We start from the raw sequence: 19,767 nt of genomic DNA on the forward strand, positions 1-19,767 counted from the left end.
GCCTCCCATCAGCAGGCTTTAGCAGCATCTGGGGTAGGTAGATCCACTTCCTTTTGAACGTAGCACTAGCTTATCCGCGTCCGGTTGCTTTCGAAGTTCTGATCAGTCATCAGTACTTTCCCTGTTGGGAATTTCGCAAGAACCTCCCATACTTTCACCATCATGTCTGGCAATTTTCCTCCGTACGTTGCGGTAGGGGTAAGTTCTTCATGGGGTCCTCAATCCACCAAGACATGTACGTGTCTAGTGATGGCCAACTGAGGCCGAAGCCAGACGATGGGAAAGAGGGGAGGCAAAAGGTACATTTCCACGGAACTGTCGGCCTGAATGCCAATAATTTGAGAAAGATTCAGTGGGTAATTGTAAGTCAGAGTCAGTGTGTGGAAATGTCAGATAATCGGGCTGATGCGACTCACATTCCTTCCTGGAAAGTGTGACTTTTCCGTCCGTTGAGCCTCGCCATGTTGTCCTACCGGTGGAGCCGGAAAAGCTGGCCAGGTTCATAAACGAAGATCCAAATGGGTTCGGAGTATTTGGAGAAGTGGTTTTCCGTCGCATCCTCTTGATGTAAGACCCTGTCAACACGCGTCCAGGTCACTACCATGTCGGTACTAGTGCAGGGTCCGAATTGAAGACCATCATCTCCCCGAACCCCGCACGAGCGGAAAAGCTCGGCGCCCCATCTCCCCCATGGGGGAACGCTCCACCTGGGGGAGTCGGTCTTATCGTGACTTCAGGCGGAGCCAACGGAGAGATGAGATAGTCTGATTTTCCTTGTTACCTTATATAGAGAGGCTCTGCACAGACGAAAAGATGCTTGGAAGTGTTACCGTCTAATACCGAAGTCTCGCAATTCGAAAGCCACGTCATCCCACGATCTGATCGGTATCGAGACAACGCACAAAGGGTTCAAATGCCAGCGTCTTTCCGAGTCATCAAAGCACAATGACTGAGCCAAGAAAGTCCGAAGAGGACAAGGCAGATGTCAGACAAATGGAGCGTGTCTTGACAGGCGGTTCTAATGGAGGCGCCGAGAAGCCTGTCGCCAAGATTGGCAAGGTTGACGAGTTTGGGGCGCATACCAAGACCGACCCCAAGGAGATTGCACTCGTGAAGAAGATTGACTTCTACATTCTGGTACGAGCTTCAGTTGATGGTTGGGAAAATGCTTCCTTTACTAACTCGACCGAAGCCTATTCTCTGGATCATGTACTTCCTCAATTTCCTCGACCGAAACGCAATGATCAATGGCAAGCTTAACTCGCTGTCCGAAGACCTGAAGCTGAAGGGAACTGAGTACAACACTTGCGTATCCATTCTATTTGTTGGGTGAGTTATGTATCTTTGTGTACCAAATGGCCACTAATCTCAATGTCGGTAGATACCTGTGTGGCCAGATCCCCTCGAACATGATCCTGAACCGAGTGCGACCCTCCTGGTACATGGCGGGTATGTATGCCAAGCATCCAATCAAGAACGCGTAGTTCTAATGGGTGGTCACATCGCAGGCTTCATGTTGACTTGGTCGATAATAAGTCTGCTTACGTACCTTGCACACGACTACAAGACAATGCTAGTGTGCCGGTTCTTTCTCGGTATCACAGAGGCTCCGGTAAGTATCTGATCGTTGTTGTCGCCGACATCGAAGACATGAACGGGCTGACATTAGTCTAGTTCTATCCTGGCGCACTCTATATGCTCAGCATGTTCTACACACGCAAGGAAATTGCGACTCGAATGGCTGTCTTTTACACTGGCAACATGCTAGCTAGCGCTTTTTCTGGTCTGATTGCGGCTGGCATATTCGCCGGACTCGATGGGAAGCACGGCCTTGCAGGCTGGCAATGGTATGATAGAATCCGGCTCACCCCACTCAGATTGGAGACTCACAGTTGTAGGCTATTCATTGTCCAGGGTGCTGTGTCCATTGGTGTGGCGATCGCGGCATTCTACTTCCTCCCCGACGCTCCGCTTCAGACTCGCTGGCTCAGCCCTGAGCAACGACATATGGCACACCAGCGCATATTCGACGATACGACCGATCGTCGCGAGGGAGGCACCAGTGTCTGGAAAGGATTGCGCGAGGCTTGTACCGATTGGAGAACATGGCTCTTCTGTCTCATGGACAACTTACACCTTTCCGCAAATGGTTTCAAGAACTTCTTGCCGGTAAGGATTCGCAGCCATAGCTGATCTTTCAGATTACAATAAGCTGACTGGAGACAGAGCGTTGTCAAAACCCTTCACTACAACACCACAATCACATTAGTTCTAACGTGCCCGCCGTACATTCTAGCTGGCATCATGAGCATTGTTGTATCGCATTCATCAGGCCGTTTCAATGAACGCGCATGGCACACAACAGTGAGCAAGCTCATTGCTTGTGCGGGCTTCGCCATGGCTGTGGCCACACTCAATACTACTGTTAGATATGTCGGTATCATGATTTTCGTTGGAGCAACGTATGGGGTTAGTTCATCCAAATGCCGATTTTGATTCCACGCAATTTACTTCATCCTAACGGAATTTTAGGTGAATAATATCATTCTCGGATGGACCTCGGCAACTTTAGGCCAGACGGATGAGAAGAAGGCCGTTGCGATCGCCATGGCCAACACATTTGGGAACCTTGCTAGCGTCTACACTCCATACCTGTGGCCAGAATCAGATGAGCCACGATACTTGACTGCAATGCTTGCTAGTATCGGCTTCTCTCTCGGTGTCGTTGTTTGCGCCTGGATCATGAGGATTGCGCTACAGAGGCAGAACAAGAAAACTCTGGCGTCTAACCCAGATGCCTTGAACTTGTATGTCTACTAAAGCTTGTCATACCCACAGATAGCATGGGGTTTTTTATTTGTTACGGACTATATATTCGTTGGATCCATCCATACACTGGTATCAGACCAACTACAGGTCTCGAGAGGACTTTCCAGTAGAATACAATGTGAGCAGATGTCAATAGGTGTACGACACAGGAAAGGAGCTCACAGAGGTCAACTGCTCTTAGGGTCTAGAAGATGTATTACTGAAATCTGCCCTTCCCTCGAAATATACTCTCAGCGCTCTACATATACCTGAGCTGCTCCTTTGTTGCTTGATCCTCCTCTTAATGCCCCTTATGCTATCCCCTATCCGGCGAGGCCTGACAGCAGACAAGACCCACAGGGCTTTGATAGTCCTACAAAGCAGACTGAATAGTAGTTGAAAGATCAATTTTATGATTACTGGGCCTGCTCGTCCAAAACCATTTGAAACGCCTCTACAAACGAAGCTTCCCAATCGGCCTCTGTCTTCATGGGCCTCCAACCGAGCTCTGGTGCCAAAACAGGCTTCGTAGAAGAGCTGAAGAAATTAATCCCTGCTTGTACTCGCTTAAATCTTTGGTTGGCACACTTGGAATGACTCACTGTGCAGCATAATTCATCTCCGCAATCTGGGGTGTCGCATTCAGCCATCTTGATCCAGCTTCTTCCAAGCTCACCGAACGAGGCTCTCTTGACTCCAAAGCACCAAGCGAGGCACCTGCTTTACCAACCAAGCCTGCAAGATCTCGCCAATTGTGACTGCCAGTGTTAGAGAAGTAAATACCTCTCCTGCCTGAAGGAATCGTCTCTCCAGAGAGGACCTTGCTCAAGATAAGCTCGTACAGTATTGCAAGATCCGTAACATGGACATGCCCAAGACGGGCTGTGCCCTCGCCGACGTATTCAGGGACGCCGGCCTTGATCGCGCCACGAATGATGCTAGGAATTTGCATGGATCCTTGATTGAAGAGGCCGGTGCCACGCCCGTAGACTGTGGGGGGCATCATGATGTATGCTTTGACTCCGGTCTTCTCTGCAGTCCTAACAACAGCAATATCTGTTGTTCGCTGGCCGTAAGCCTCCTGGGATTCTTTCTTTTCTTCATATTCGTATACCTTCTCCTTATCTGACCATTGATGAATGTCACCCGACCGCTGGGTGATCGTTCTTTCAGCAAGGTTGGACGTTCCCGATGTCTGGCTCATCCATGGGTTGTTAAAGATATTACAATAAGAGTCAGAATAGCGCGAAATCTTACGTGAACGAAGTGGACATCTCTTCCCGTCTGCTTCTTCCGCTCCGCTAGCCCTTCCAAAAGAGCTACAGCCGAGCCTGTATGGAAGCCAGTTGGTGTGTGGATAACGTAGTCGTGCTCACTTGCAATCTTCGTCAAAAATTGATAGTCATCTAGGCCCGTAAAGAGGACGGCATGGATGCCTTTCTGGCTCAGAATATCCGCTTGTTCTTGCCCCCGAACTAAAGCGGTAATCGACAGTGCATTGATGTCTTTGTTAGAAGAGTTTAGGAGCTGTGTCAGAACAGTGCCACCTCTACGAAGCAGTCAGTTTGACAGGGCAAGTTCGAGTCGGAAAAGGGCACGGAGCGCACATAAAGCCTGTGGCGCCCGTGAAAAGAAGTTTCTCGGGCATAATGAATAATTTTGATGCTGTCTTGGTAGAAAATGAGAAAAGACATACACAGAATGATGGAATTTGGCGCAATGTTAACTCCAGGCTGTGAAGGTATACTGTAGACCTGACGCGTTACTTTAATGTCGTGGAAATGCCGGGATTTGTATTCCGCGGAAAGCCGGGACCATCCGTGGCCAATGGTGACAGATCTGTGCCTGTCTTGTAATAGTCAGCATCAGTCGACCTACTGGGTACGACTGCAGGTTGACCGCACACCAGAAGTACACCTCCAGTCATTGACGTCATAATTAGCTTGGCCCTCAACTTCGCATCTAATCACATGCAGAAGTCACATCCAGACATACCGGTCTGATGGATATTAGATGGTAGTAAAGGAATGCAACTAGACACACTTGAATACACTGGAGCTAGTCTCGCTGATGTGGAATGGACTCTTCGATTTCTTCGCTGCCTCCTTATTACCAATTCTACCATAATACTGCGACGACACATAAGGTAGATAGCGGTCTCGATAAGGTAGTCAGATACAGCTCATCAATCTGACTCATTGACCTCCTATGGAAGTGCAGATATGTCAACAACACTAACCCAAATGTTCTCCTTGTTCTCGCTGTAAGCAATCAGCAGTTTCCTGCCAACCTGAACTGCGCTAGGATAGCTGAAGCCAAACGCCCGATTCTTGATTCCATCACGCGTATCCGGGACAATCGCCTTTGTCGCATTTGTTCTCAACACACCAATCGACTTATAAGTCTGGTCGGCTCCACGAGATAATGCTAAGGTCAGTGGCTGTCGTTGAGGATCTGCAGCATTGTATCTTGGGTTTGACAACAGAAATCTGTCGCCGGTACCGTCGAGCTTCCCCAGAAATTGTTTTGTCTTCGCATCCGGTATGTTTGTTTGATGTATTGCATTGCCGTGCGAGTTCATGATTTTGGGATACCAGCCGTTCCCTTTCGGATCTGCGTTGTACTCAACCCAGACTGAGTGGGTGTTATTTGCCTCTGAAGTGATGTCGCGCCAATGTCGTTGCCAGTACCCTCCTGTAGATGAGTCACTGTCGTTGTGCCAAACAGCAAATGTCTGTTCTTCCATTTGATGCAATCCATCAGCGGCATATAGACCGTTATTGTAAAGCCATGGCGACCAAGCCGGTGCCTCATCCGGCTTTCGCAAAACCGCGTTGATTTCGCAGGCTCTGGCACAGTATTCCATGCCATACTCAGTGCCGTAGACGGTCTCTGCGTACAATTCGGATTTTGTGAAGTCATTCTGTTCCAGCCAACAGGGGTCCGCAAGCGGTTCTCCGCTGAGAGAAATTTTGCGTGCGATTCGACCTGCAGCTGCCCACCGCCCTGGACACCACCTACTGCCTGATTGGCCAACGGCGTAAAGTTCGCCCTCGAGGTGCACAAAGGTCAACGCCTGCCATGCACGCTGAGCAATACCTCGGTCACACCAATACTTCCAGTTGTGCGTCTCTGTCTGGTTTGGAAGAAGAGCAGCCGGCATTAGGCTTCTCCCAGAGCTCCAAGATGATCCATTGTCGCTTGAAGTCGAGATCCATATATCTTGGCCCATACTATCCTCGTCGACTGGGGCAGAGGAGTAAATGAGGAGGACATCGGAACCGATAGCAAACAGTTCCGGATGGTGCGCGTATGTACGATTCTCGGCCACTCCGTTGTATATTTGAATCTCTGCTTCAACCGATATCTGCTTCCATCCCGCAAAGAGCTTATCGTTATAGTCCAATGGCGGTGATACTTGCCACAGAGTATCGGATGGTGGAGGTTTCGCGTGCGTTCTGGTCAGCCATGTAGAAGCGAAAAGCAGACCTATGAAGCATGCGGCATGAGAGATTCTCGATGTAGCCATGTCTAATAATCCTAGTGTTTCGTTACTGGCATTCGATGGGTCGATAATTGTAGTTGTGAGGATTTTGACCAAAGACGTATCGTAAACCCGGCGGACAAAGCTATAGCAGACTTGAGAACTGTCTAGTGGGCAAAAAATTGTGTTATGTAGGAATAGCTAAGAGGAGGACAAACCATGAGTTTTACGCGGCCTGCACGTTGATTGGGGGAATATCCTGTGAGTGTCTCCCGGCGGCATGGGTAATTGGAGGAGCAATGAGGAATCTGGTTTGTGCTTCCGGCGTCACCCCACCACACATCTAAGTGCCAGCTGCCAATACTCATCTCGCTTTCACGAGAACATCTCAGAGGTATGGATTTGTCAAGAGAGCGCTAGGACCGAAAGACATCTTGCCTGAACAAATTTTCAAATCGCGCTCCTTCGCTTGCATATGTGTGCCCGTTCTCTATAAGCACGTAAATCCCCAGAACTGAGAGTCTTAAAACAATAGAGCGGATGATGTGAATGAAATTGCACGAATTGGAAACCACCTGTGGGGATTATGGGGATAATGTGGTTTCATTTCCTTTTTCTGAAAGATGAAAGGAGATTCAGCAATCAAAGCAATCGTGCCCTTAGAACCGGCTAAGATAGCCGAGCTCTGGAGACGTAATCAACTTTTGCTAAGCTCTTCATTTAAAGTACCAGCTTCAGCCTGCCATGTGTTTACTGCCGGCATCTGTTTCGATAGGCAGAAGTAGGGAGATGTCGGCTATTACCTCATCGCGATGGCTACGGAAGTGCAGAATATTATTTACAGGTTCAATTCACATGGCGCAGGTGAGTAGTTAGACAGCTCCTATTCCATCAAAAAACACCTCGTCCAACAAAGTATACAGTACCTGCTGTCCTTCCCACTGCTCCTCCGCGGCGCCAAGAATGCGATCGGGAGGTAAGACAAAGCCGAAATCGCCTGTATCAGGAAGCTCAATGGTGTAGGAAAAGTCCGCGCCGCCAATCGCATAAACATGGTCAGGTGCTGCCCCTGTGGTGGTATAGAGGGTAGCACCGCTGGGCCCAAATGTGAAAGTAGTACGTCTCTCGGAGCTGTCACGGATGACCTCGCTGAGCACCGAAGCAGTCTTGGTCCACTTGCCGAGCTCGGGAGCATACCACGTCTCCTTGGAACCGAAGGGTGAAAGAATATACTGGCCGTAACTGTGCCAGTCAATGTACAGTTTGATACCGCTGGTATCGCGCAGCTTGCGAACGTAAGCATCTAGGCCTTGGTTTTCGATGGTGTCGGAAGGCTTCTGGCCGCGGTAGGATTGGGCACACGGGTTGGTAGAAGCGCCAAACGGATTTGCATCCCATCCGTACTCCCAATTTCTATTGATGTCGGTTCCGTAGCAAGTTGAATTCAGAGGTGGGGGCGTGCGTGTCTTGCGCCAGAGACGGTCGACCTCCTGGGAGAATGTGAAGCCTGGTTCCGGTTTGAGTTCGTAGGCTCTTTGTTGAAAGGATTGCAAGGTCTGACTTACCATCTGGATTGACGATAGGGAAGATGTGAAAGTCGTATTGATTCAAGATGGAATCCGAAGTATTGGTGGCGTTCTTGTGGGCGTTGATCAGCTGTAGAGTAATATACTCAATGACCTGCGCAAAGAAACGATCAACTCAATTATGCCCAACCGTTTATCAATGTCATCCACTAACTCACAGGAGCTGCAATCCACTCTCTTGCGTGAACAGTACCGCTAGTATCTTCGTCAGAATTTGAAAACCTACGCAGTAATATTTGTAGCTGGCGGCTAAGCCATCGTTCTTACTGGTAGAGTATAGCGGGCTTTCCCGGACCCTCATCGCCGAAGAGATGGATTCCGTGAATTGTCCGATTCTCGAACGACCGCCCCGAATACACCAGCTCAGAGTTTCCTGGAAAGGCTTCGTGGAGGTCGGTGAAGTATTGGACATGGTCCTTATACGAGTGGTACGAGTCGAACCACGAAAGATCGTCGATGTCGCGCTTATATGCGGTGCGAACTTGGGATTCGGCGGCGATTGACTCGCCGAGGTCACTGTGCATGATGCGGTAGTCTAGCCCAAGTGACTCAACAATATTGACTTGGTCTGGCGAAATGACGATGTCAATATGAGTATCCACATCGTGGTTCCATTTGTGATGAGGAATCGTAGCAAGTTTGGCTTGCACGGTTGCCAATTGGTTGAGGGTTTTCACTCGGAGAACCTGGTAGCCCTCATAATTAATTGGACTCCTCCTTTGAAAGTTGAAGCCAGCTGCGAGCGTAGAAATTACGGAAATAATGGCGGCAGGTCTCATCTCAAAGATACGTCAACAAAGCTCGTAGTATAGGAATATCACAAAAAGACAATTTTTTGACACCCTAGCTACTATCGACGAGCTTATAAGTACGTTGTTTTCGATTACCAAAATCAAACCTCACGACACACCATCAGTGCCAAGCTTCACAATAGCAGTAGGTTGATTGCGTGCGAATTAGGCAGCCTCCGGACTGAGCCACGTAGTCGATAAATTCTCCAAGCCTGCAACTATCTCTCTCTAGGAGAGGCAAGTGTCCAAAAGTTCTCTAATAACGCGTCGCCGTGCATGACGTAAGAAACAGCCTCACCTTCCCCTTTAATCTTAGCCAATGCATGGCATTTCTGTGACCCCTCAGCAAAGTCGACTTTTCGTGATTCTTGTTGAGTAAGACGTCTTACTCAGGGGATGGATCCCCTGCTTCTTTTGAAATCTCGCAGTACTTCATCGCGGAGCCACGTGCTAGTCACAAAACAGTTGTAAACACCCATGCTACTCATCAATTTACCAAAAGTCTGGCCAAAGGAAGATAGGTAGATGTTAATAAATAAGTCGTTCTTCATAATTGGAGAAATTGTGTTCGGATCTTGCTCAAAGCCCCGAAGACAATGCCTTGGAGCCACTGGGAACAACGGAAAGTAGGACCAGAGCTACAAGAGACGTTTTAAGCGTAGCTTGCTCGTCGAAGCTTCGTGCCGCAGACTTGTAGTATAGAATGGTCGGTCGTCAAGGGCCTAGTCAATATTAGACCGCCAGGGGACCATGATGTCACATAGAGTTGTGTTATTCAGCCAAATGGCCTCAATGGTAGAAACCATGGCTAGTCAATCACCTGAAGAATATATGAATGAATGCAAGCCCGCCACCCGCTCAAGACATGTTGATACCGGCTGCACGGTGAACTAAGTTGCTTACCTATGGTTATCAAGACCGAAACCGCCGGACAAGTAGTCAAGTTTGGATAGAGCGATCCTTAATCTTTACGTAGAGCCATAAAACGTAGACAGGATGCAGCCTACTGGGTTCATTGGGCCAAGCAAGTCGGGGTCAAGTTTCCTACACATGGCTGGCCTCGGGTCAAGGCTTCAACTGGCCGGATGTTTGTCCCGCTTGACAACAGTCTGCGGGCATTGAATCGGACCATGAGTTTTGTCCTAAGAATGACTTCCGGGTCAGAAATAAGAGATATGATCGTCAAGTACCTCGTGACTTAGGTACTAAATGCAAGCAAGGGAGAACTTACGAAATTGATCAACACGTGGTTAGTTACAGTGGTAAGAATGCTATTTAGAGACTCAAGGTAGCTGCAGATCACGTGGGAATAACAGCATCAGAGAGTCACTGAGAAGCCCACAGTTTGAGAGCGTGAAGCATCTCTCTTCCAATGATTTAAATGTAATCCAATAATTTCCTAATGATGTTTTGGATCACGCCAAACACAAACAATCGGCCTCGCGAAACCATTCTCTCGGAGCCTCCAAGAACGCTGCTAAGACTTTGTCAATTTCCCACAGGCCGTGATTCAACGTTCGATGTCGGTGACTGGTGTAAGATTCTTCTCGTTCTCATTAGCGATGATTAATAGAGGTCATACAGAGTTTTGGAAGGTTGACTGACCTACCTCCGATTTTGTCGTCTCCCTGAACTAATCGGCATCACAGTTGAACGTGACACCATCAGGTTTTCCACCAGCCTGGCACGCCGCATTCGCAGATTTGCAGTGCGTGCTATCGGGTTTCACATCCTTTGCGCAACAAAAGTTGCACATCGTTCCTTGAATAGTGGCTCCGCAGTTTTTAGGCTCCACGCAGTGTCGTCGGACAAGGGAATTGGGTGCGAAGTCGGATGAGGGCATAGTCGCAGCCACAGGCAGTAGGATGAGGAAGATTCGCCCAGCGACCATGATTACCACAGTTGAAATGTAAGCTTTGCAAGGCCAATACACGATAGGATGTGTGTCATAGAGGATTAATCGCCTACCCACCAGCAAAGCCGTGAGTGGAAATCAGCCCTCTTTATTCTTCCTCCAAGATTGCCTAAAGCTAGGACCACAAACGGCAATCATTTTCAGACTGATTATGGATCAAAGTTAGACTTCAAGTGCGCCTTGTCACAAGGCACGCTTCGAGCCTAGCTAGTTGGTGATGGGCAGGAAGGTTGGCCATCCGAATCCGCCCAAAGAGTGCATCAAAAGTATACCAAGGCTTGCAGAAACGGCGGCTTTGGGAGCATGACAGTGAGCAGAAAGGAGATATATTCTCCAACTTTCTCCGGAACTCGTGTATTCGCGAAACGGCTTCAGAAACCTGCGTTAGTCATGCAACCTTCTTATTTAAGACTAAGGAAGTGTCGCGACGCCGCTATTCTTCACAAAAACTACTACTCCCAGGCGCCGACTTGCAGCACCGTTAGTTGGATTTGCGGAAAGTTGATGAGGGTATTCGAGGCTGTTTTGCTTTTCACTAGCCCTCGTCAGATGTCCGTTTGAGGGAGAGTCCCTCAGTCGACAGAATTGTATATTTGGGGTGGTTTCGTCCGATGAGATGACGCACTCTCGCATCGGCTCCAAGAGCCCTCCGTGAACTCTACATACAATACGGTGCCTGCCTCGTGACATATATCACCGGGATATGAAGACCAAATACTGCAAACTCCATTCATGGCCACCACCCCAGAACCCATCGGCGCCAAGGCAGGGCCATGCTCATGGCCCACGACCCTGTCCCCATGTCGACGGAGTGTGGAAGCGACTGTATGAAAATTCCGGCTACTCTTGCCTTTCATGCACGACGATTTCGTTCTCGGAAACTGTCTAGGTTCCTTTGTCGTCTCAAATATTTAGGCTTTTGAGCTCGTGAGCTTTCTCTCCCCACATTGGTCACGGAGGAACCCGCGTTTGAAATTGGAAGGCTAACTAGTAGACAGACGAGATGGGTCACGGCAGTCCGGAGATGGGTCTTGATTAGTATTGATGCTAGGAGGCACTGCTGGGGATGTCAGACTACTTCCACTCCATTGAAGTTGAGAGGCTGGGTGTGCAAGCCCTCTGGGTCAAAGATGGCAGGGTAAGTATGTATGAGTACTGGTTTAGGCACCGAATCAACAGAGTAGATAGACCAAACGAAAGAGAGGCCTGGTCATCATTCGTTACAAGGGTGTTCAATAATATTCTGTAGAAAATGCGATGCGCGCGCCGATAGCTACATCGACCATAGCTTTGAAAGAACACACATGAGGAATGCATTTACTGCTGGCATCATCTAACGTAAGCCCTTCTCTCCCAACACAAACAATAGCGGCAAACGAATGAACAGGGGGAAAAAGAAATAACGAAACTCCATCCAGGGTCTAGAACCAGCCATACATATAATAGTACAGTAAGGCAAATAGCTATTACACACTCAACTTCTAAGCCTTCCCATTGGAAGTTATAAACTCGAACTCTTTGAAGTGGGCTCTTGCAAGTTCTTTTTGAACCCAACTTGCGATGCTTTCTACCGCATGATACGGACTCTCTAGATGTACCTGGAAAAACCCCTGCAATTGAGATGGGGTCAAGGTGTCTTCCGGTATCACGCTGGAAAACTGGACAGAAAGCTTCTCAATTTCTTCCATTTTCAGGTGTGTTGTGCACCCTAGTTCGGGAGAGAACATCCGCACGAACATTTCCGCCGCTGACTTTGGGCTAATGTTGCCCAGAAGGACCTTCATGTCGACTCGGCCGGGCCGAATCAAGGCACTGTCGAGTTGCTCGGGTCGATTCGTAGTCATGATGACGATACGGCCCTCCTGCGATCCAACGCCATCCAAAACATTCAGCAGTCCGGAAAGAGTGCAGTTGGGCACATTGCTGCTCTCCGGTGAATGTGCTCGTCCATTCCCGTTGCTGGTCTTCTCATGGCTGCTTGAACGCTCCACCCACACGGCATCGATGTCTTCGAGAAGAACCACACATCGCGGCGGAATCTCCTGAAACATCTGCTCTAAATCGGCATCCGTTGCCACACTGGGGATCTTGACCTCGTAGAGATCTAATCCAAACTCGCCGGCAATCGCCACAGAAAGCGAGGACTTGCCAGTTCCAGGCGGGCCGTAGAAGAGGTAGCCTCTCCGGTACGGCATACTCCGGCTTTGGTAGCGCATCTGAGTCTTCGGATCCAGGTAATTCCGGATATCAGCAAGCAACTCCTGCTTCAAGCTGAGGTCAAAGTGCACGGTGTCCAGATGGCGGAGGGGCTTGCGGGCTTTAGGTTTCCAAGACATGCCGTAACGGTCGCGGGAGTAGATGATGACGAAGTACTGCGTCTGCCTGTCGGCGTACTCGCGGCAGGCTTCGATGAGATTCTGGACAGGATGCGCCGACCATCCGAAGCAGCTGATTGTCAGGTCCTCGCCTCCGATTCCATCGTAGCTGGGATCCGATAGTGAAGAATTGAAATCTCCAACGGCACGGGTGACGACAAAAAAGTTGCCTTTGAACCAGAGCCACCGTGTGTTCCAGTGTGGACAATACTGAACGGTATGGCACGACTTCTTCAGAGCGGCAGCACGGTCTGGGTTGGCGCGTCCAACTTCGGTACGACCGGTAAAGGCGCGATAATGCCGGGGCCGGTTGGCGAGGACCCATTTCACGACGCTCCGGTTAACCGGGTCGCCGCCCGGTATTGTGACGGAAGCGAGGAAAAAGCGCCGAATACAACTATACGCTTCCTGCCAGGCACATTGCATGAGTCTCCAAGCCGTAGGAAGGGTGCCGGCTATGGCAACAAGAGAGCCAATTTGTGTTATATCGAGCTCGGACCACCGAGTGAGAACGTCCCTCACCACGCCCGCTCCTTGAGACCACGGGTCGAGGAGAGCGTGGCTCGCGCCGGCGATGTGGAACTGGTGGGCCATTCAGGCGATGGGCTCATTCCGAGCCGCCCCGGCCTGTGAAAAGATGCAGACCAAGGAATCGGTTCACAAGTGAAGGGAGATCAGGGTGCCTTCGGTTGGCCAATCCTATTCCGAACAGCAAGGTCCGAGAAATCTGTTCAAAGAGTGAGGCTCGCGCAAAGCCTGGCAATGGAAAGATCAATACAAAAAGACAAAAAGAATAGATTGAGGCATTTTGATGAAACGAGTGACAAGAAAGTGAAGCAAAAATGTGAACAAGCGATTGTCTAGGAAGATCGTGTGAGGCCAGCTTGTGTTCATTTCGAAGGGTCGGAAAGCTTTTTCTCCCCAAACCTGCGCTCCAGAGAAGCCACATTTACCAGCCACACACGAGCCATACTAGAGATCCCATCATCGGCGAGCACCTTGCGGAACATCAAAACCCCGACCGGGCACCCGGTGTACCAGGAACAGCTTCGGCCCGAAGGGAGCAGGGCCCCCACTGGTCCGAGCTGTCTTGCTTAGGTAAGTACTCTCAGTAGTCTCCAAAGGTATGAACGATACCTCCGAACGATGTGCCGCTTAACGAAGTACTCTTGACTCCGAACATACATCACAAGTGAAGCCAGGACCATACTGCAAATGACTGAATACCATATAGATCTAGACGGTTGCAGTCACACTGCTGTTTAACCGCCATCTAGCTGCAGCAAGGATGGCAGCTCCAACCACGAGAGTTGCGCCGGTCCACATCGACAACGCAAGATATCCGGCATGCGCAAGAATCTGGCCGCTGATGGGAGGCCCGACAAGAGCGCTGTCCATTAACATGGTCAGTGTCCACAAACCGCCCTAGGCATGGAATAGCAGAAGTGTGACGACTCACGTTACAGCGATGGAGCCCATCATGAAGCCGACAGCCAACCCCTGATGACGATGATGGGCAATTTTTCCGACGCATGCACCCTGCAAGCTCATGATGGCCTGCAAATACGTCAGCCATTGTCATGGAAGTTCAAGATGTGAATCTACTCACTCCAGAGGAGAATCCGTACGCCAAACTCCACACTGCCAACCCAGGAAGAGACGTTGCCGCCGTCCAGCAAAAGCCAACGATACCAGCCGCAAGAGTTGCCAGCATGCAAAGATTGAAATGCCCATACCGGTCTGCGAGAAACCCAGGAATAACTCGTCCCAGGAATGAAGCACCGTTGAGCCCAGATAACAAGTAAAATGCCGTCGATGTGGACAAGCCATGTTGAACGCCGAAGCCCGTAACAAAGAAGACGGGGGTAAACAGTCCAAAGTAGCCGAGTGCTAACCCTCCACAGAGAAGGATAAAGGTCTTGTTCTTCAGGATAGAGTAGTTGGCCTTCGATTTGGACTGTATCTCGTCATCCGATGAGGTCGTTCCCTTCTCGTCCCCATCTGATGCCGCATGGATTGGACTCAAAGATGCTTGGGGTGCGGGGGCATCAACCACAGTGATGCAGGCGAATGCTAAAAGAGGAGCCATAGTGAAAGCAACAACTCGCATAGTCCATCCGAAACCAAGCTGGCGTTTGTTGAGAAGTTGCTCTAGCATGATCGGCCAGATGATGCCACCGATGGAGGACCCGCCAATTGTGAGACCTAGAGCAAGGCCACGGCGATGAGGCATGCGGCGTGACACCACAGCCACAGGGGGGCAGAAAATGAGCGACATACTCACCCCAAGCAAAATCCCCTGGGCTAGGAATACTTGGTAGTACTGTTTACAGAGAGAGGTCATGAAGAGAGCAAACAGTTGACCGATACTGCCAATACACAGGAGAATCTGTAAAGCGTGCACCTTAGTACGTGGAGGTCGGCAGGGCTGCAATCAATTTTCACATACCGTAGGTCCCAATCTGTCGGTTAAAACGCCTGATATTGGTGCACATAGGTAGACGATAGAAATAGATATGGATCCAATCCAGGAAATATTGGACTCAGATTCTCCGAGAAACGTCTGGTAATACTTTTGGAAAATGCCGAATGCATTAAGGAAGCCAGCTGTGCAAAAAAGCGAAAGCGAAGCACCTGCGACAGCGAGCCACGATCTAAAACTGATAGTTCCGAATGAGATTTTGTGATTATACTCAAATTCCGAAAATCATAAGCTCACCTATCGTGACCGGGAGGAGGTTGAGATGCCTCCATGGCGATGTAAGTTGAGTCTTGTGGCTAGAGTATCAAGTTCAGGACACTAGCTGGCGTAAGCAACGGCAAAAAAAAAAACAGAAGCCAAAAGAAAAACAAGGTTGATTTAGGCACTTAGAATAGCTAGGATCAATTCCAGCAGTTTCCCATGGGCATTTAATGAATATTATCGCTTTGCTGTCGTATTGTTGCTCTGGATGAGGTGGCGTAGATGGAGTTGGTAAGCACCGCGGATTATCCGTGGAGTAATTAACCCGTTGGCGTCCGAGGAAGGTCCGCGGCCAGGAGCGAACTTGGACTTTGCCTCATCAACATCAACAAAGTCCAGTGGCGAAGCACAAGAAAGCAATTACGAATCATTTATTTCATCATGAAGCGCACAATGCGATCTGATAGTGATAGCGCAGCCCAGAAACGACGTCGTCAACCCCAAGTTTCGTGTGACTCCTGCCGCAAGAAGAAGCTCAAGTGCGACCGCGGAGACCCGTGTTCGAGCTGTGTGATGCGCGGCTTGTCATGCGCAGGGCAGCCGGGGACACAAAATCCGATTGCGGAATTGAGGTAACCACGGAAATGGTGCATACATATCGACGACCAGTCTACCTTAGCTAACTACGGATAGCCATGCGCCAAAGTTGAGCGAGAATGCCGACGACTCTATCCTGAGTCGGCTCCGTAATCTAGAGCACGCTGTGTTCGGGCCAGTGTCTTCTGCCGGCACAGAATTTTCCATGCAGCAGCTTGCGGACACTGTCGGACCTGTAAGGATAGAGCGGTCAAAATCTTCCCGACGCCGAAGTCTGGGTTTATTAACACGGCATCCTCATCTCCGGAGGTTCATGGATAACGAACGGCAGCAAACCGCGAAGTTTCTCGATTCAACATTCACGCGAAATAGTCTAAACGTGAGAAACACAATATCCAGACTTTAGAGTTCGAAATCCTAATGGACTGTTACCCAGGTCACTCTACCATTTGAAAAGGTGGACTATCACGTTACCAATGTCTGTCACTTTCCCAAGACACCCGCAAGCACAACCTCCGGCCTTACACCCTCCATTGATTCAGAAGGACGATTATCGACCTGGTTGATGACCCAAGAAGAGGCGTTGCTGCTACTACAAGACTTCCTCGACAATCCGTTTCATCTCCTTCCCATACTTCATCCAACAGCAGCCAGGTCCATGATCGTCAACTTCTATTGCACCTTATCTCGCGGAGGTGAACCAAATCCAGCACACGCTGCACTGATTCTAGGAATCGCAGCAACGAGTGCTTTCTTCTTCACCGAGGGGTCCAAAGCCAACGGGACCTTCGAGTCTTTGGAAGAAGCTACGCACACCGCCATAGCTTGGTTCAGATCCTCTCTCAACATACTAGAAAAATCACATGCCAATACTTGGGTCTGTCTGGAAGAGGTACAAGCACGTTCGGTCCTCGCTTATCTTGTCTACAACATGGAAGGCTGCTCAGCTAGGTTTAGATTCCTTCATGGCTGTTCGTTGTCGTCCGCTCGAGAGATGAGCCTGCACCTAATCGACAGCCCTGGCTCGGAACAGCGGGACGAAGAGTCTGCAAAGGAAATCAAGAGAAGGGTATGGTGGCATATTACTGCTACAGACTGGTACGTCGCTCTCATTCCTCTTCTATCGACTATTGCTCATCATAGCTCAGGATGCTGGGTCTCATGGGAGGGCCCACGGATGGGACGTACAACGTTCAGCCGCGACAAATGAATGTTAATGAGCCTCGGAACATCAATGATGACGAGGCGAGCCTCTCGAATAAGGCCATTAGCATGCCTTCAGATACTGCGACGACGATGAGCTGTTTCATCCGGCGCATCCAACTCGCTGGTATTTCTCGTTCTGTCATCGATGCCAGAACACCAGGAGTTCCAGATGCTGAAATAATGGACTACGAACATGTCCTCGAGTTAGATCGTCTGTTTGCAGATGCTATTGCCGACTTCCCCCCATTCCTCCGTCCCGATGGGCCCATTCCAGAGACCGCGCCGCCCTATCTATCGCTGCAGAGAGATGTTGTTCTCCTCGGTTTCCTCTCGCGACGCGCTCGATTACACCGACCATTCTTGCTCCATGACAAACAAGATGCCCAATACCAGTCATCGCGAGAGATATGTCTGAGCTCAGCCCGGACTGTCCTCGCAATCGCCACACGTCTACTAAAGGTTTCACAGACTAGAGAGCCAGTGCAAACCTTCAGCTCGCGAGCAATCGGCTGCCGTCTAGGCTGTGTTATCGGTCATATGTTCATGGCGTGTACAATATTGGCACTTCACTCAGGAGGCGTCTCAAGTCGTGAGGGCTTAGCAGACGGCAAAGAGTCATGGTTAGTATCTGATGCATCAGCAGAGCTGCATGCCGAGGTTGTACAAGCTTGCCGCGCTTTGGCATTGGCCGGAAAAGAATCGGTGATTGCTGCGCAGCTTGTTCAGAACCTGACGGGCGTTTTGCGTCGCTATCGTGTCCAGGGGATGGATGACGCTGTCCCATCAGAGGTAGAAGATGACAGAGAGTCTGTCGACGCAGGACTCTCGACTGACGATCCCGAAGCGGTTGCAACGGCCGGACTGAGGACTGTTTATGATGATGGTGGCAGTGCTGAGAAATCTAGTTTGGCTGGAGAAGACGTCCTCGGTCTTGACAGCCTATGGAACGATCTCCTTGGAGACGCCAACACATTTGGATGGGATCAACTTTTTGCAGGACTCGACTCCTATTGCGGCCCGACCTAGACATTAGCTTGCAAAAGGCACTAGGACTTATCACCGATGTCGAGGTACACCAGAAGTAGACATCCGGCTTGCTCTCGTCACACTCCACAGTGGTCCAACAATATCTCAGTCTGCCGTTACTATCATTCGGCGAAAGTGATCTGGTGTACAGTCGATTGTAATCAACATTACTTGCTATTTGTGGCACTCTTCTGCATCCCATCCCACCTTTCAAAGTTTCTCGCATCCAAATCGAAAAGATCCAACAACCTTCCGACCATCTGATCAAGAACATCATCAATTGACGACGGCCGCGTATAGAATCCGACAACAGGCGGCGCGATAATCGCCCCCGCCCTCGTGACCTCCATCATATTCCTCAAATGGATCTCACTCAACGGCGTCTCCCTGACAGACAAGACCAGCCTCTTGCGCTCTTTCAGACAAACATCTGCTGCTCTCGTTACCAAGTCATCACAGATACCCGCATTGATCGCAGCGAGGGTCTTGACGGAACACGGTACAACAATCATGCCATCCACGCGATATGAGCCACTTGCGATAGGTGCGGCTAGATCGTGCGAGCTATAGGCGTGGTCTGCAAGTGCTTTCACCGCCGCGGGTGTGTAATCGGTTTCCCACTTTATCGTCTCGGCGGCCCATTTGCTGATAATGAGGTGCGTTTCGACATTGAGCCTCCGGAGGGTCTGAAGAACGTGAATACCAATCTGGGCTCCTGTCGCGCCCGTCAAGGCGACAATGATCTTTTTGCGAGGTGTGATGTCTTTCATTTCGTTGATGGCTTTTTTGTTGGTGGTTCTTCACAAGTATTTACCGACGTGGTGTCTCTGAAGTGTAAATGAAAGTGATTTGCCGAAGATGTTGTGGACGTATTCTTGCTTTTGGGTCTGAAAGTGCTTGGAATGATGTTTGAGCCAGTTATAATTGCGTACCTCTGGATCACACTCTTCTTGCAGCGATACTACCCTACATATTTAATGGGATCACGATAAAAGTCTTTTCGGCGAAATCGGAGAGTTCAGAAACGATCGATGGGACGATAACCGAATTGTCCGAACCCGGAGCCACTCGGGTATCCACATTCTCGACTTCCGGCACCGGTACGGAAGAGGACCGACTTCCATCCTAGCTCAGGGATCTCTGAGCACGTATCTCGGGGAGTTCGGGGATATTGCATCACTACCACCGCTCATCGTACTCCATGCTGGCGTTCGGTGTTGACGAAAGTGATATATATGAACGCTACATGGTCATCTACATTGGCTGCATTATAATCACATCCAACCACCAACTACA

General features: G+C 49.8%; 9 protein-coding genes across 9 annotated transcripts; 2 read left to right on the forward strand and 7 right to left on the reverse strand.

The window, feature by feature from the left end:
• Nucleotides 1-945: 945 nt before the first annotated feature.
• CABS01_10451 (MFS transporter) lies at nt 946-2,820 on the forward strand (the record flags this gene model as incomplete). Its single annotated transcript, XM_060543807.1, has 8 exons — nt 946-1,137; nt 1,193-1,329; nt 1,382-1,449; nt 1,509-1,612; nt 1,675-1,847; nt 1,899-2,169; nt 2,227-2,469; nt 2,533-2,820. The coding sequence occupies 8 exons, from the start codon at nt 946-948 to the stop codon at nt 2,818-2,820; spliced, it is 1,476 nt and encodes a 491-aa protein (XP_060399009.1).
• Nucleotides 2,821-3,224: 404 nt separating this feature from the next.
• Nucleotides 3,225-4,456, reverse strand: CABS01_10452 (NAD dependent epimerase/dehydratase; the record flags this gene model as incomplete). The annotated part of the gene is made up of 4 exons (XM_060543808.1): nt 3,225-3,345; nt 3,411-4,003; nt 4,066-4,357; nt 4,416-4,456. The coding sequence occupies 4 exons, from the start codon at nt 4,454-4,456 to the stop codon at nt 3,225-3,227; spliced, it is 1,047 nt and encodes a 348-aa protein (XP_060399010.1).
• A 558-nt stretch (nt 4,457-5,014) lies between these two features.
• CABS01_10453 (uncharacterized protein) lies at nt 5,015-6,337 on the reverse strand (the record flags this gene model as incomplete). Its single annotated transcript, XM_060543809.1, has 1 exon — nt 5,015-6,337. One exon carries the CDS (start codon nt 6,335-6,337, stop codon nt 5,015-5,017), a length of 1,323 nt encoding a protein of 440 aa, XP_060399011.1.
• Nucleotides 6,338-7,164: 827 nt separating this feature from the next.
• Nucleotides 7,165-8,657, reverse strand: CABS01_10454 (zinc carboxypeptidase; the record flags this gene model as incomplete). The annotated part of the gene is made up of 4 exons (XM_060543810.1): nt 7,165-7,799; nt 7,858-7,972; nt 8,037-8,073; nt 8,146-8,657. 4 exons carry the CDS (start codon nt 8,655-8,657, stop codon nt 7,165-7,167), a joined length of 1,299 nt encoding a protein of 432 aa, XP_060399012.1.
• A 1,645-nt stretch (nt 8,658-10,302) lies between these two features.
• CABS01_10455 (uncharacterized protein) lies at nt 10,303-10,512 on the reverse strand (the record flags this gene model as incomplete). Its single annotated transcript, XM_060543811.1, has 1 exon — nt 10,303-10,512. The coding sequence occupies one exon, from the start codon at nt 10,510-10,512 to the stop codon at nt 10,303-10,305; it is 210 nt and encodes a 69-aa protein (XP_060399013.1).
• Nucleotides 10,513-12,065: 1,553 nt separating this feature from the next.
• CABS01_10456 (ATPase) lies at nt 12,066-13,553 on the reverse strand (the record flags this gene model as incomplete). Its single annotated transcript, XM_060543812.1, has 1 exon — nt 12,066-13,553. One exon carries the CDS (start codon nt 13,551-13,553, stop codon nt 12,066-12,068), a length of 1,488 nt encoding a protein of 495 aa, XP_060399014.1.
• Nucleotides 13,554-14,195: 642 nt separating this feature from the next.
• On the reverse strand, nt 14,196-15,713 carry CABS01_10457 (major facilitator superfamily transporter; the record flags this gene model as incomplete). Its single annotated transcript, XM_060543813.1, has 6 exons — nt 14,196-14,349; nt 14,419-14,516; nt 14,569-15,164; nt 15,240-15,282; nt 15,409-15,421; nt 15,679-15,713. The coding sequence occupies 6 exons, from the start codon at nt 15,711-15,713 to the stop codon at nt 14,196-14,198; spliced, it is 939 nt and encodes a 312-aa protein (XP_060399015.1).
• Nucleotides 15,714-17,233: 1,520 nt separating this feature from the next.
• Nucleotides 17,234-18,471, forward strand: CABS01_10458 (uncharacterized protein; the record flags this gene model as incomplete). The annotated part of the gene is made up of 2 exons (XM_060543814.1): nt 17,234-17,337; nt 17,388-18,471. The coding sequence occupies 2 exons, from the start codon at nt 17,234-17,236 to the stop codon at nt 18,469-18,471; spliced, it is 1,188 nt and encodes a 395-aa protein (XP_060399016.1).
• Nucleotides 18,472-18,638: 167 nt separating this feature from the next.
• Nucleotides 18,639-19,241, reverse strand: CABS01_10459 (3-octaprenyl-4-hydroxybenzoate carboxy-lyase UbiX; the record flags this gene model as incomplete). The annotated part of the gene is made up of 1 exon (XM_060543815.1): nt 18,639-19,241. The coding sequence occupies one exon, from the start codon at nt 19,239-19,241 to the stop codon at nt 18,639-18,641; it is 603 nt and encodes a 200-aa protein (XP_060399017.1).
• Nucleotides 19,242-19,767: the final 526 nt, after the last annotated feature.

This window comes from Colletotrichum abscissum, assembly GCF_030869225.1.
Source record: "Colletotrichum abscissum strain IMI 504890 chromosome Unknown Scaffold_27.1, whole genome shotgun sequence".
NCBI lineage: Eukaryota > Fungi > Ascomycota > Sordariomycetes > Glomerellales > Glomerellaceae > Colletotrichum > Colletotrichum abscissum.